Source organism: Podarcis tiliguerta, assembly GCF_965153285.1.
Source record: "Podarcis tiliguerta genome assembly, chromosome: 11".
Lineage (NCBI taxonomy): Eukaryota > Metazoa > Chordata > Lepidosauria > Squamata > Lacertidae > Podarcis > Podarcis tiliguerta.
Genome location: NC_139544.1, coordinates 3,502,287 through 3,514,712, shown reverse-complemented (window position 1 = coordinate 3,514,712; position 12,426 = coordinate 3,502,287). Strand labels below are relative to the sequence as shown.

The following is a 12,426-nucleotide window of genomic DNA, read 5'->3' as shown; positions in this document are numbered from 1 at the left end:
CTGAGGTTGGTGGGGCAGTGTCCCGCCCCATGTGTTATAAGAAACACACACACACCACTTGAAATCGCAGTGAAATGTTTTCCTGAAATACTAAATATGCTGATACTCAGCCATCAGCTATAAATTGCCAAGTGGTATTTCTGATTAGTGGAAGCACTGAATTCTGACATCATCATGGCAGAAACTTCCTTTCTGACCTCTAGTAGATGCTTCTAGATCATCAGTAAAACAGAAATAACCACAATGATTAATCATGCAATTCTCTCCTTCAGCTGTGGTTCTGAAAATTATTTGTCAATATTTATACACCATTTTGTACTGCACATATTATGGATAATTAAAACATGTTGCTGCAGAGAAAGAGGGCTATTGAGGCATCTCACTGTGGATGTACAAACAGATTGCTGTACTGCAAATTAAATACCAACACACAGAAGACAAGGCCTTCTCTACATCGGTTATCTTAATTATGCTTTGCTAATTAAGCTGCAAGAAGGCCAAGGTGAGCTTATCAAATGCTGCAGAATGTGTCTAGAGAAATTTAACTCCTTGGAGGCTGTACAATTAATCAGCTTTCTCAAGTCACCCGTCTCTCCTTTTTACTTACAACTGTAAGTAAAAGTAATGGCTTCTTCCTCAGACGAGCTGGCATAATTTTTTTTCTTTTTTAAAAAAGTTGTATGTGCGTCTGTATGGCAGTGGAGGAACTTTCCCACAATGCTGGTTATGTCCTTGAGCAACACAACTGCCCTGCCCACATTTTCAGGAAAACATAGCAGCACCCAACATTTTGAACTAAGAATTATGTGTGGGAGGAAGATGACTTAGTTGCTTTCTACCCAGCATTGCCCAGACTCTGGAGTGGGAACTATGTTTCCATAGGAGTACATTTCAGTCACAAATATTTGTTTGTTTTTTAACTTTCAACTGCTTATTGAAGTAAATGGAGTCACATGGAAACACAGGGAACTGCCTCTAGAGACCACTGGCAGATCTGGCTCGCTGAGTGGTCGTGGCTCCAGAGTTTCAGGCAGGAATCTTTCCCAGTGGCAGGAACTGATTTTGTTTTCTCTACAAAATTGCTCACAGCTTCAGAAATTGTCTGTGAAGTGGTTCCCTGGGTATTTTTGTGTCAGGTCGCAAAGCAGGTAACCCTGACCCATGTTCTGCTTCAGTGGTCGGCTGGGAACATTCCTTTCTCAACTAACTCAGTGCCAATCATGCTGTCTCTAGAAGATTTTGGACATATATATATATGTTTCTGCCATATGTACATTTTAAGCTGAAATATATAGAAGTTCTTTGGTTCAAGAAGAAAGATTGTTCATAAACTGTCTTAATCAGGAGCCGGGGAAGCTTTTGAAATCTTCCGTGCACATTATAGCAGCTTGGGCTGATAAATATTAACATCATGGTCTCTAATTGTAAATGAATATTTTCCTATTTCTGTTTCTTGTTCGTGGCCTATTGCTGTCAGAGATGTTCTTTTTTCTTTAGTTGCTCTAGTTCCACATCTTATCATTGCTGTTGCAGCTGTTTAGAGTTATCTATATAGCATATTCCTGATTGACTCTGCAAAAGTATTTCTGAAAGTCTGTGATAAGGTGATCAGCTACCACAGTGATCCTATGTATGCCTACTCAAAAGTAAATCCCATTGAGATAACTTGGGGTTATTCCCAGGTGTGTCTCACACTCATACATTAATGGGGTTTCTTATTAGTTCTTTATAGCAAAGTATACTACCAAGATGACCCACCTCTTTGTTAATACTGTAAATGATTCAATATGCAACATACGGAAATACTTCTACTAAATGTTGGTAACACTAAACCTATGATACGATTAGAAGAGCATAAGATTTTGCATGGGTGGCTTTTTAATGGGGGGGGAAATTGTCTAGTTTATTCCTAAAGTCATTCCATTGGAGCTTTCTGGGTACAGGGATAAATATGGCCCTACCAAAGAGAATGACAGAACAACCCTATGCATGCTTTCTCAGAAATAAGCTGCACTGTGTTCCATTAAGATTACTCCCAAGTAAATGTGCCTAGAAAGACAACAACAACAACAACAACAACATCAAGGCAGCAATTCCCAATTGAACACAGTGGGACTTACTTCTGAACATATATGTATAGTGTTGCACTGTAAGAAATCTATGTGAGATCTTTCACCAGACACAGTGTTAGAGATTGTAGTTGTATGTCACTCTGTTTAGGATTTGTAGAATGTTATTCTTACCTTCAAGGCTGCCAGAGTATTTCTCAGGACTATTTAGAGAGTCAAAGTGTTGTTGTATCTCAGCACCCATGGACAGAATAGCTGAGAGCTGACAATGTGGCCAAGTGGAAACTGAACACGATTAACTTAAGTGTGACAAGTGAAAGGTCTCTTGTATGCAAACACCTAAATGCTGCCTGATCCCTGTCATTGTCCCATTCTTTTCAGGTAATAAAACCAGCTGCATAACCTTTAACAAAGATGAAAATAGGGACATTTCTCACTCTTCCCCCAACTGACCCTCCTCCACCCCCGATTTTGCCCCTTCTACTCGCAGAGCATTTTCTATCAGGCCAAGTGCCACCTCCACCGCTACACCAACGGGACCCAGCACAACCCCCTCCACCGCCCTGAGAAAACCCACCATCACTTGGGACAAGGGCCCTAACATCCTCCCTGAGCTCGGCACTGGCAGTGGAAATAGGAACATTACAGGATCAAATCAGCAGCCAGTATGGCTTTCATAATTCCAGGACTGTCCCTGGAAAATCGGGACACTTGGAGGGTATGCAGCTGCTGGTTTCCATTTTGGGGCAACAAGCTACAAATGCAGTCCCATAATAGTTTTCAGCTATTTTGAAGTATAGCCCATCTAATAGGTCAAAGCGCTGTAGTCAATGGTATGGCATTAACTCAACTACTAGAGGGTAGTGTGGTGTCGGAGGAAGAATTGCTAATTGATAAATTGCTATCTAGAACTTCTAGGTTAGATTTGGCTTGGGGTCATTAAGTATGTACACATTTTTATTTTAAAACCAACTTTTGGTAATCTCAGTAGGAAAGGGATTCCAGGGAAGAGGAACAACCATTTTTACTTGGCACTCGAGCAACATTTACAAGCAGCTAGTTTTGCTTGGCTTTAGAAGTTATGATGAAATCTATGGTACATAGATAGTCAAGTTTAAGGCACGATACATAGGTCAAAATCATCATGAGTCTTGTCCAAAAGGATCCTGGTAGCTTGAAAAAATAGAGCTAGGCATACTTCAGAAGCAGTAACAACATGGTCTCTGTTAAACATTGCCTCTGGCATTGCTCACTTATGTTGGTTAAAATATATGCATATGCTGTTAGTCCCCCCCCCCCCCCCAGTTAGGCAGTGAACAGAAAGAGCTCTGTTTAGGGCTGCCTAAATGTGGATGTGCTCCCTAATACCATAATACTTGATGTAGGAACCTTTATTTTAAGATCACTTTGAGTTTTGTTGTAATTTCTTTCTGTTTACCCTTTTGGGGAGTAAACAGAAACCTCTAAACCTCAAGTACAGTCATCTTTAGTCATCTTTACACTAAAAAATTCTAGGGTTGTATTTCATAGTTCTACAATGAAATAAATGGACTTTGGTTATTCATGACCATTGATTGCAATTGCCCCAACTTCAGGATGATTAACATAATCATCTTCTTAGGGCAGATACCCTTTTCTCCTTCATGGTGTTATTAAACATTATTTTGTGCTCACGTTATCAATCATCTTCTATAGTTAGAAGGGAAATCAAAACCAGAAGAAAGCTTTGAATAACAAGACAACATGGGTAATAAAATGGAAATCTCCTTAAAAGAATCCAGAGGAGCATGGAAAACGTATAAGTTAAAGCTGCTAGAGGGTTCTGTGAAAAACACACAAACAAAAACAACCCAGTACTTTATTTGATGAAAAATGACTACAATTTATATTTGAAAAATACTCTGGTTTTTGTTTGAGTAAGTCCGTAAGCCAAATTTATCAGTCCAGAGCTCTGGATACTTGCAGTGTCATCGAAAAACATTTACTCAAAATCAAGTCCAATTGAGTTCACTGAAACTTCTTCCTATCTAAGGGGTTATAGGATTGATCACACATACTTAGAAGAACAGGGATTCATCTCCTTCAAAGGGCTTTGGCCCTTCTACCTTGTAAAACATTTTGTTACAAGCACTTTTAAAAACATTAATAGTCACACATTTCTGCAGGATCTGAAATACTGGCAACTCCCCGTTTGTGCAGGGGTTGCGTTCCGGGGTCCTTGTGTGCACCAGCAGCCACGGGTCAGCCCATTCCACCCCTGCCTCCCCCCCCCCTCGTTTCGCTCCTGCCTTGTCCCATTCTGAGGCTGGAAATGAGACGCGTGCTGCACATCAATTGGATGTGCAAAATGGTTGCCTCCTGTACATGGTATTATCATGAGAAAGTAACTTACAAGGAAATATCAAATTGTTTTTTTTTTCTTCCCCCCTTTTTTTATTAAGGATTTTCTTGTTTTACAGAAGTAAGTGTAATGTCTCGTTGTTTTGTCCCCCCCCCCCGTGTAACATTTTTACAAATCCATTTCGTTTGTTGAGGCATTAGGGGGAGAAGAAAAAGAAAGGGGGGGGTGGAGAGAGGGAAGATGGAAGGGGGTGGGGTCGGGTGGTGGTGTTTCTATTATGTTTAATGTATGTAGAGTTTGGGGTCAGCGTTGTTTGTGTTGTTCACTTGTGTTCCTTTGGTGGTGAGAGAGGTTGGGGTTGGCCTAGGGTGTGTTTGTTTGCTTGTGATTGGCTGTGGTGATCTTTGTTTTTGTGTGTGAGTGAGGTGGGTGGGTGTTTTGGATCAGGTTAGCCATATTGATTTGTATGCTGTTGGTGGATTATTGTCGTTGTCCTGTTGGGCTGTGTATGTGATAAAGGGGAGCCATACCGGGGTGAAGGCGTCTTCTTCTGTTTGTCCCCGTGTCAGTTTCAGTTTATTAGTTAATTTTTCTAGTAGGGCTGTTTCCCATACTATTTGGTACCATTGGTCCATACTTACTCCTGACAGGTCTCCCCAGTGTCTGGCTATGGTGCTTCTGGCTGCTGAGAGTAGGTGGGTTATGAGCTCTTTGTGGTGTAAATGGGCATTGTTGTCTTGGAAGATGTTTAGTAGGGCCAATTCTGGGGTGATGTCTATTACTTGCTTAGTTATTTTACATATTTCTTGTATGGCTGTTGTCCAGAATAGTTGGATTTTGGGACACTCCCACCACATGTGGAGGTATGTGCCTGTGGAGGTGCACCCTCTCCAGCATTTTGGTGAGGTTCCTGGGTGTATTAGCGCTAGTTTCCTTGGTGTTAGGTACCACCTGTAGGGGAGTTTCAGTGTGAGTTCTTTTCTTTTCGTTGATATGGATTTAAAGGGGGGTTTAGACCACATTCTGGTCCATTGAGTGGGGTTAATCTCATAGCCTATGTCATTCTCCCATTGTTTTTTGATTGCATCTAGGGGATTTGCGGGATTTTGGAGTAGTATTTTGTATATTGCAGATACCGTCCCTTTACCGTTTCCCTTTGTTGTCAGGAGGAGGTTTTCGAAGGTTGTCAGGGGCCTAGTTGCTGCTGATTTTACTGTTGGGTTGTTTAAGAGGGCATGTAGTTGGTGTTGTGTTAACCAGGGCATTTGGGAAATATCAAATTGTTCATCTCGTGTTTTGTTTTAAGAGCAATGTTTATGTTTCCAAACCGTAAGCTGGATGGGAAATGGGACTTTTGACTATGTCTTTCCAAAAAGTGCATACTTAATTCCCTTATTTATATCCTGTCATGCAGTCAAAACACAATAATGATCACACCATTATTTATTTTCATTTTGCTATTATTAGTGCATAATTATCCAGATATCATCTTTATTGGTATGGTTTGTCAGTGGTTTCCTTATTACTAGCACACCTGAGGATGAAATAGATATCCTCTTTTCTTCAAGCCATGCGTTACCTAGTTGAGAAAGAAAGAGCTGGGGTGAAGGGAAGAGAAGTCTTCTTTCTCTCCTCTGTGGCCAGGAGTCTGGGATTCCCACTTGCTTTCTTGCACAGCCACACAAAGTGAAGTATACATTCTGCACTTCAGGACAGGATTCTTTGTTTTCTCATTCTCTGAAGAATCATGAAAGGACCCATTTGAGACAAACCAGTTTTCACACTGAAATGTTAATTCTGAGAGGCAGCAGAATTCTCATTGAAACTCCAAACTTGATCATTCTTATTAACTTTAGGACGAATTTTAAAACAATCCAGTTTACCCAGGCATTTGATGGCTCAAAGATACGGTTATTTGCAGCCTTGAAATTATTAGCCCTGAGAGTATGTGATTGTTTGACACGCTTAATTGTTTTTAAATGTTTTAACAGGTTTGGTTGTTTTAAATTGTTTTAATCATTTTTAAATGTTTGAAATATGTTCTTATTTTATTTGTAATTGTATTTTTAATCACTGGTGTGTCTGCTTCTCTGTACTCCTTTGGGAGAAAGGGTGGGAAATACATTTAATCATAAATAAATAAATACCCCCCATAGCGTTAATTCTCTAACACACATTAAAACTCAGTGAAAGCTGCATATCCCTAACATTTTTCTGTTTTGGCCAATGAAAGCAGAATAGGTAGATCTTCACCTAGTGCACTATGATGGCTCTAACACAAAACCGTAAGGTATTTGCTTGTTTATTTTTCTGTGTGTGCTTCAGATTGATATCGGAGGATGTTGGAATGGATATCCCTTCTAATGAGACTATGCTAGACTCCAGTGCTACAGAGATGAGACCTGGTAAGACAACCTTTTAATTATATTTTTGATCCTCCTCCTTTTCCTAAGCATTTTGTTAATTCAGTGAGAAGCATGTTTCTGTGCTGCCACGAAATCATTCCTGTGTTAGAAGAAAAATGTGTTAGCTTTGCTTTATTTAGCTAATTCAATGGTTCTCTTGACAAAAGATTATAATTTGCAGCACACTCTCCTGTCATCAGGCATGAGCTCATGTGATAATTAGCTACCCTGCACTTTCTTGCTAAATTTGTCTACAGTTTACAGTTGCCCTCCAGATTAACATATAGCAGTCAAAACAATGCAGTTCAAATTGCTGCCTAAAATGTGGTGGTTAGGAAAGAAGACTTTGACATACTAGGGCCCATTCCTCAACCCATTTACTCCATACAGCACAGATGTGTAGGGTAGGTCTAGACAGCAGTAGCCCAGGATTCCAGATAAGACTTGCAGGGCTCCAGAAAATGACAGAGTTGTACTAAATCAGTCCTGAAAGGCCCATCTAGCTATTTATCTATGCTAATCACAATACAATGTCTTTGCTGTAATACCATCTCCTCTATTCCCCCCCTCTTTCGTCCTTTGATATAAATTTAAATCCTTGGATGTGTGAATGTAATTTCTTTAGGTACATTTTTATTATATGGTAATATTTTTTTCAAAATTTTGATGGAAATATTATAGTTCCATATGGTTGGCTGAGGCAGAATTATTTAAATGTTATTCAACATAATAGTTTTTATCTAAAACAGAGATTATTTTATCTTCACACTTATTCAGAACCTCCCAATTCTCTAGATATCAATGGTTCCAACCCCAGAAGGATAAAACTCACAGCTCCGAATATCAATCTCTCTTTGGACCAAAGTGAAGGATCTGTCCTTTCTGATGATAACCTAGACACTCCAGATGAAATTGACATCAATGTAGATGACCTGGACACACCAGATGAAGCAGATTCTTTTGAATATGCTGGGCATGGAAATGAATTAAACTGGGAAGGTAAAGTAGCATGCAAAGTGATGAAATGTGCATTTTCTATATTATTTTTAGGAAGGCTTAGCAGTGGGAAAGTGATTCTCACTCTAGGGCTTCAGCTGTCAACTCAGCTGTGTGTTCAGAAACGAAGACAGATTCTGAGTATCATGTATAAAGCTGTAGCAGAATGCACTGCTTTCACTATAGTAATGATTTCAAGTCAGATATTAAGATTGCAGCGTTCCATCAGTCATTCAATTACATTAATTGATTTTTGAAAGACTAAAAATGAGCCTCCAGTTAAGTGGGCAGCAGACATCTTAGCTAAAAATATTCTTTTAATTTTAGCACTTTAAAAATGGCAGGCGGCAACTACTATCTTCAGAAGGGGCACTCCTAGCTTATCACATAGAAAGAAATGTATCTTCTAAGATGATCTAGTTATAGCACACATGCCATAAAGAAAATAAGATTTATTTGCTTTTGATATATTGTTTTTACTCGTGAGCAAATGTAGTCTGTTGTCCTACACACATTTAAATGGGAGTAAGCCTCAATGAAAACTGGACTTTACTTCTGAGTAGACATGTATAGGATTGCACTGTTAATTGGTTAAATCAGCAGCAGCAAACCTGAGGCCTTCCAGATGTCGTTGGACTCCAACTCTCCTCAACCTCAGCTAATGGCCATGGTTGATGGGTATTGTAAGCTATCAACACCTGGGGGAGGGGCGGGTACAGATTCCCCAGCCAGGGATTAAATGTCTGAAACAATTCAATGGACTAAGATTGCTTTACTGTCTGCAGTGCTAGTTACTATGATTTGTCAAAATCAGCTTTAAGCATTAACTGTTTGAAGTTTTGCAGTAATTTCTTGGAACAGCACAAATGTTTCATCTTTTCTGCAGCTATCAGCTAATTGCATATCAGTACTGAGAACAATGGTGTTTATACGACTCAAAGGCATTTTCACAGATCAAGTGGTTTAAGCAACTTATAGTTAATAGACTCAGCGATTTGTCACTGGAGAAACTCAGGGCAGACTTTCACCAGGAAAGGCACCAGTCATTAGCTCCCATCAAACTATGCTCTGCTTCTTCCTTGATGCCCACTGCAGCTAAATGAAACTACCAGTTCTTACTGATTTTTTTAAATCACATTTATATCCCACCTGTTTCTCCAAGTTGCTCAAGGTGGCACGCATGGTTTTCCATCATTTCTCATTCTTGTGGAATCCCACTTTTCTGCACATAGGCTGTTTATGAGCTTTGCATTGCGAGCAGAGGTTTGGGCACAAAATGCTTCTCACTTTGTAGTTTTCACCTTGTTTGTAGAGACCAATATTGAAGGCATTCCATTTTTTTTAACACATCAATGCATCCCATTACTGCAAGGATCTAACATGGAAACCATGCAAGCAAGTGGTCTTGCAGCTGGTATCTGTGATGCACTGAACTGCTCCACATACTGAACCAGACAAAGATTCACATGACCACCCTTAACTTCAGTAACAATAATGGGGCCATAGCTGACTAAATTCTATTCAGAGTAAACCCATTAAAATTAATAGATCCAAGTTACTCATATCTTTTGCTTTCTAAGGGTGGAATTCAACATACCGCTAAGTGGAGTATGTGTGCATGAAACTAGGTCTGCTTGCACAGTGGGATTTCTCCCTTCCCCTCACCCCCACCCCAAACCTGTTCCGGGGTTCCCCCACCCCTCCAGAGCAGACTTAGGGGGTGCAAGGAGGCAGGAGAGGCAGGGACAGTCCCATTGCCTGAGCAGACCTTGTTCAGTGCATGCAACAACTTAGTTGCATCCTATCCATTGGGTCTACTCTGAGTATGGCTAACTTTGGATTCAACCCAAGAATATTGACATAAGCCAGATACAAAAGTTGTGTTTATGGTACAATACCAATAGGTCTCCTCAGAGGTTGATTTTACTCTGCTTTTGTCTGCTGTGCCATAGGAATCCAGGTAGAGACAAAGGAGTGATTTTATCTCATTCTCTGTGCCATTGCTAATATCCAGCTCTTCATCCCCACCCCCACTTCTAGCAATTAGGCTCTCCCTCAATTTACATTATTCCTGCAAACAGTCAGGGCTTAAATGTTTGAAGCCAAGCATCAGCTAAGTGTTTTATTGGATTGCAGCCCACATTTTGTGTCTTCGGTATTTCTCCAGATGGGTACAATGTAGTCTGGCAGATTTATCAGTGCAGTAAATTGTTCACCATCTCTTACCTGCCTATAATACAGACAGTTGGATTTGATGTAGCTAGCAAACAAAATGGTTTTTTGCTTCCTAGAGTTTAAAAAGCTATTCGGGATGAGATATCAGATAACATTTTTGGACTACAAAGTGCTCCTATTTTGAAACAGAAATATTACAAAGCTGTTCAGAAAGAATGAATGCAATGCAAGGAGAAGCTGAACTGTGAAGCCAGGATGTGTGGCATGGTATCCAAAGCAGGTTACTATTTCGGAACCTGAGCCAGAAGATCTCACAAGCGCGTCTCCCCTTCTCTGGCAGTAAAAATGCGGTAATAGTAAATAAATAACAGTTTGCTCCACTTTCATGGCACCTGGAATCTGCTGCCTGAGGCGGCTGTTCTTTGCCTAGGAAATATAAGAGCAGATAAGAAACCTCCCTCTTAAAATGATTCTGAAGACACAACCTAACTCACTAACTATGTGGATGGAAGAATTACTGGGCCTAGTTAATAAGAATATTGAATGTCCCTGCTGAGTCAGGCCAAAGGTCCACCAATCGCATCATCCTGCCTATTGACAGAGAGCAAACAGATGCCTCAGAGAGGCCCACAAGCCAGGTGTGTGAAAAAGCAGCTGGGAGAAAAATTTGATGCAAAGCAGTCCAGATTTTTAATTAGTTTGTCTATTTACTGCAAAAATGCTGACTGAAAAGGTTCCCAATGCATTTTGATTAGACTGACTCTATTTCTAAGGTAGCCTTAAAAGGGACAAATGCCTATGTTAGACTTATATTTAAAGGAAGCTTATGTCACTAATGCTTATGTGCTTTTTAGAAGCAAGTTTAGTGGGACAGCAGAGCTAAAAATACCGCCCATTGTCATTCTCCCTTACCCACACATACTTAATCAGCATCTTTAAGCAAATGTTGTCACCTTCCAGCCCTTGTCCAGGCCCATTTTAAAAAGAACTACTTATATGGAACTATCTGTGCTCTGTGTATAGGAAGGCACAGAATGAGTTGAAGCACAGCTGGAAGAGGATGCACTGAGCAGTTGCTGAGGCAAATAGGAAGGAAGATGCAGTCATGATGTCATTGGTGTGTGCCTGACAACAGTGTCTTAGCGGCATCTATTCTGCTTAGTTTGCAGCCTGCCTTCTCAACTATCAAACGCAACAGCAGCCTCCAGTTGGTGCACATTCCCTTGGCTGCCACTCGGAGGCAGCAGCTTGATGTTGCTGTCTACTGCTTGCTCAGGTCCACTGTACTTCCTAGGGATAGTTCTAAAACTGATAGATTCTCATCTCTGGGTCAGAAGGTGGCAACTCTGGAATTACCCAGCAGTGAAGGTCAAGCTGGGAGGCCCTTCATTTGCTACTGTATGGCTGGCTGTGCCTCAGGAACTAGTCTTTAGGCTTGGAACGAAGGCATCTCATACAGAATGAATATTTGGGTACAGGAAGATAAAGCATCTCTACTTTTAATTGTTGGGTAGGAAAAACAAATTTGCCAGATTCAACGTATGACACATAGGTGGGCTGAAAATCTGTAGTTGCTGAAATTCTGTTTGACTGCCCTTATACAAGCAGCCTCACCCAACTTTGCAGAGGAGATGTTGGCCAGCCTTTGGTGGCATAACATGTAGTTCCACTCTACACTAGCAAAGGTGATACAACCCTTTGATGGTACCTGTGTGTGAGGTAATAAAAATTCTACTTAAGCCAATTTGCATGTGCAGCACAATCATGTGATACAGATCTCACTGAACAGTATCACTTTACAATGCAGCTGCAGGGATGCTGTGTTTGAATCCTCATAAAAACTGTGTTCTTGAGTAATGCATTATTTGTGAGTCTCATTCTTACCTGTTTTTCAGCATACACCTCCACCTGCAACATGAGTGCTATCATCCAGCAAGAGCTGCACTACATGATTTAGCTGCAATGTGTAGTTTGAGTTGAATTTAGGATTGAATATTTAGAAGCTAAAGACTGCTATAAACATTGGCTATTCCCTGAACTGTATATTGGGAACACTCCATGAATTTTGAATGCTCTTCAACTGCAGCCTCTACCATATGTAGGCCCAACCTCATCTATTTTGTGGCTCATTTTCTGGGAACAGCCCAGTAAGTACAACCAGATAGCCAGATGTCCAGGCTGAATAAGGATAGCACTGTAATGTGCCATATGTCCCCCCCTCATACAAGTGAAAGAGCCAGCGGCTACTGTCAAAGGTTGGATCTACTAACATATGGCATACACAACCACGATCCAAACACTTTATTTTAGGCTCAAAATAATTGATGTCCAACTTAGTTATTTCATGCAGTAATGCACCGCTAATCCAAACCATAGATAAACATTATGTATTTGGCTCTCTCATCTGGGATTAGTTTTCTCAGTAATTGTGCAAGGAACA

General features: G+C 40.5%; 1 protein-coding gene across 11 annotated transcripts in view; it reads left to right on the top strand.

The window, feature by feature from the left end:
* PRUNE2 (prune homolog 2 with BCH domain) overlaps positions 1-12,426 on the top strand; it is a 160,010-nt gene that overhangs the window by 124,758 nt on the left and 22,826 nt on the right. For 9 of the 11 annotated variants that reach the window (XR_014502924.1, XR_014502925.1, XM_083403284.1 and 6 more), the window contains exons 10-11: positions 6,736-6,815; positions 7,593-7,814. Coding sequence is in view for 9 of the 11 variants with exons in the window: in XM_083403284.1 (XP_083259410.1) it covers positions 6,736-6,815; positions 7,593-7,814 (302 nt within the window). In the remaining 2 variants the exon portion in view is untranslated. The remainder of the gene's footprint in view (positions 1-6,735; positions 6,816-7,592; positions 7,815-12,426) is intronic. The other 2 variants (XM_083403289.1, XM_083403286.1) reach the window with 1 other exon arrangement.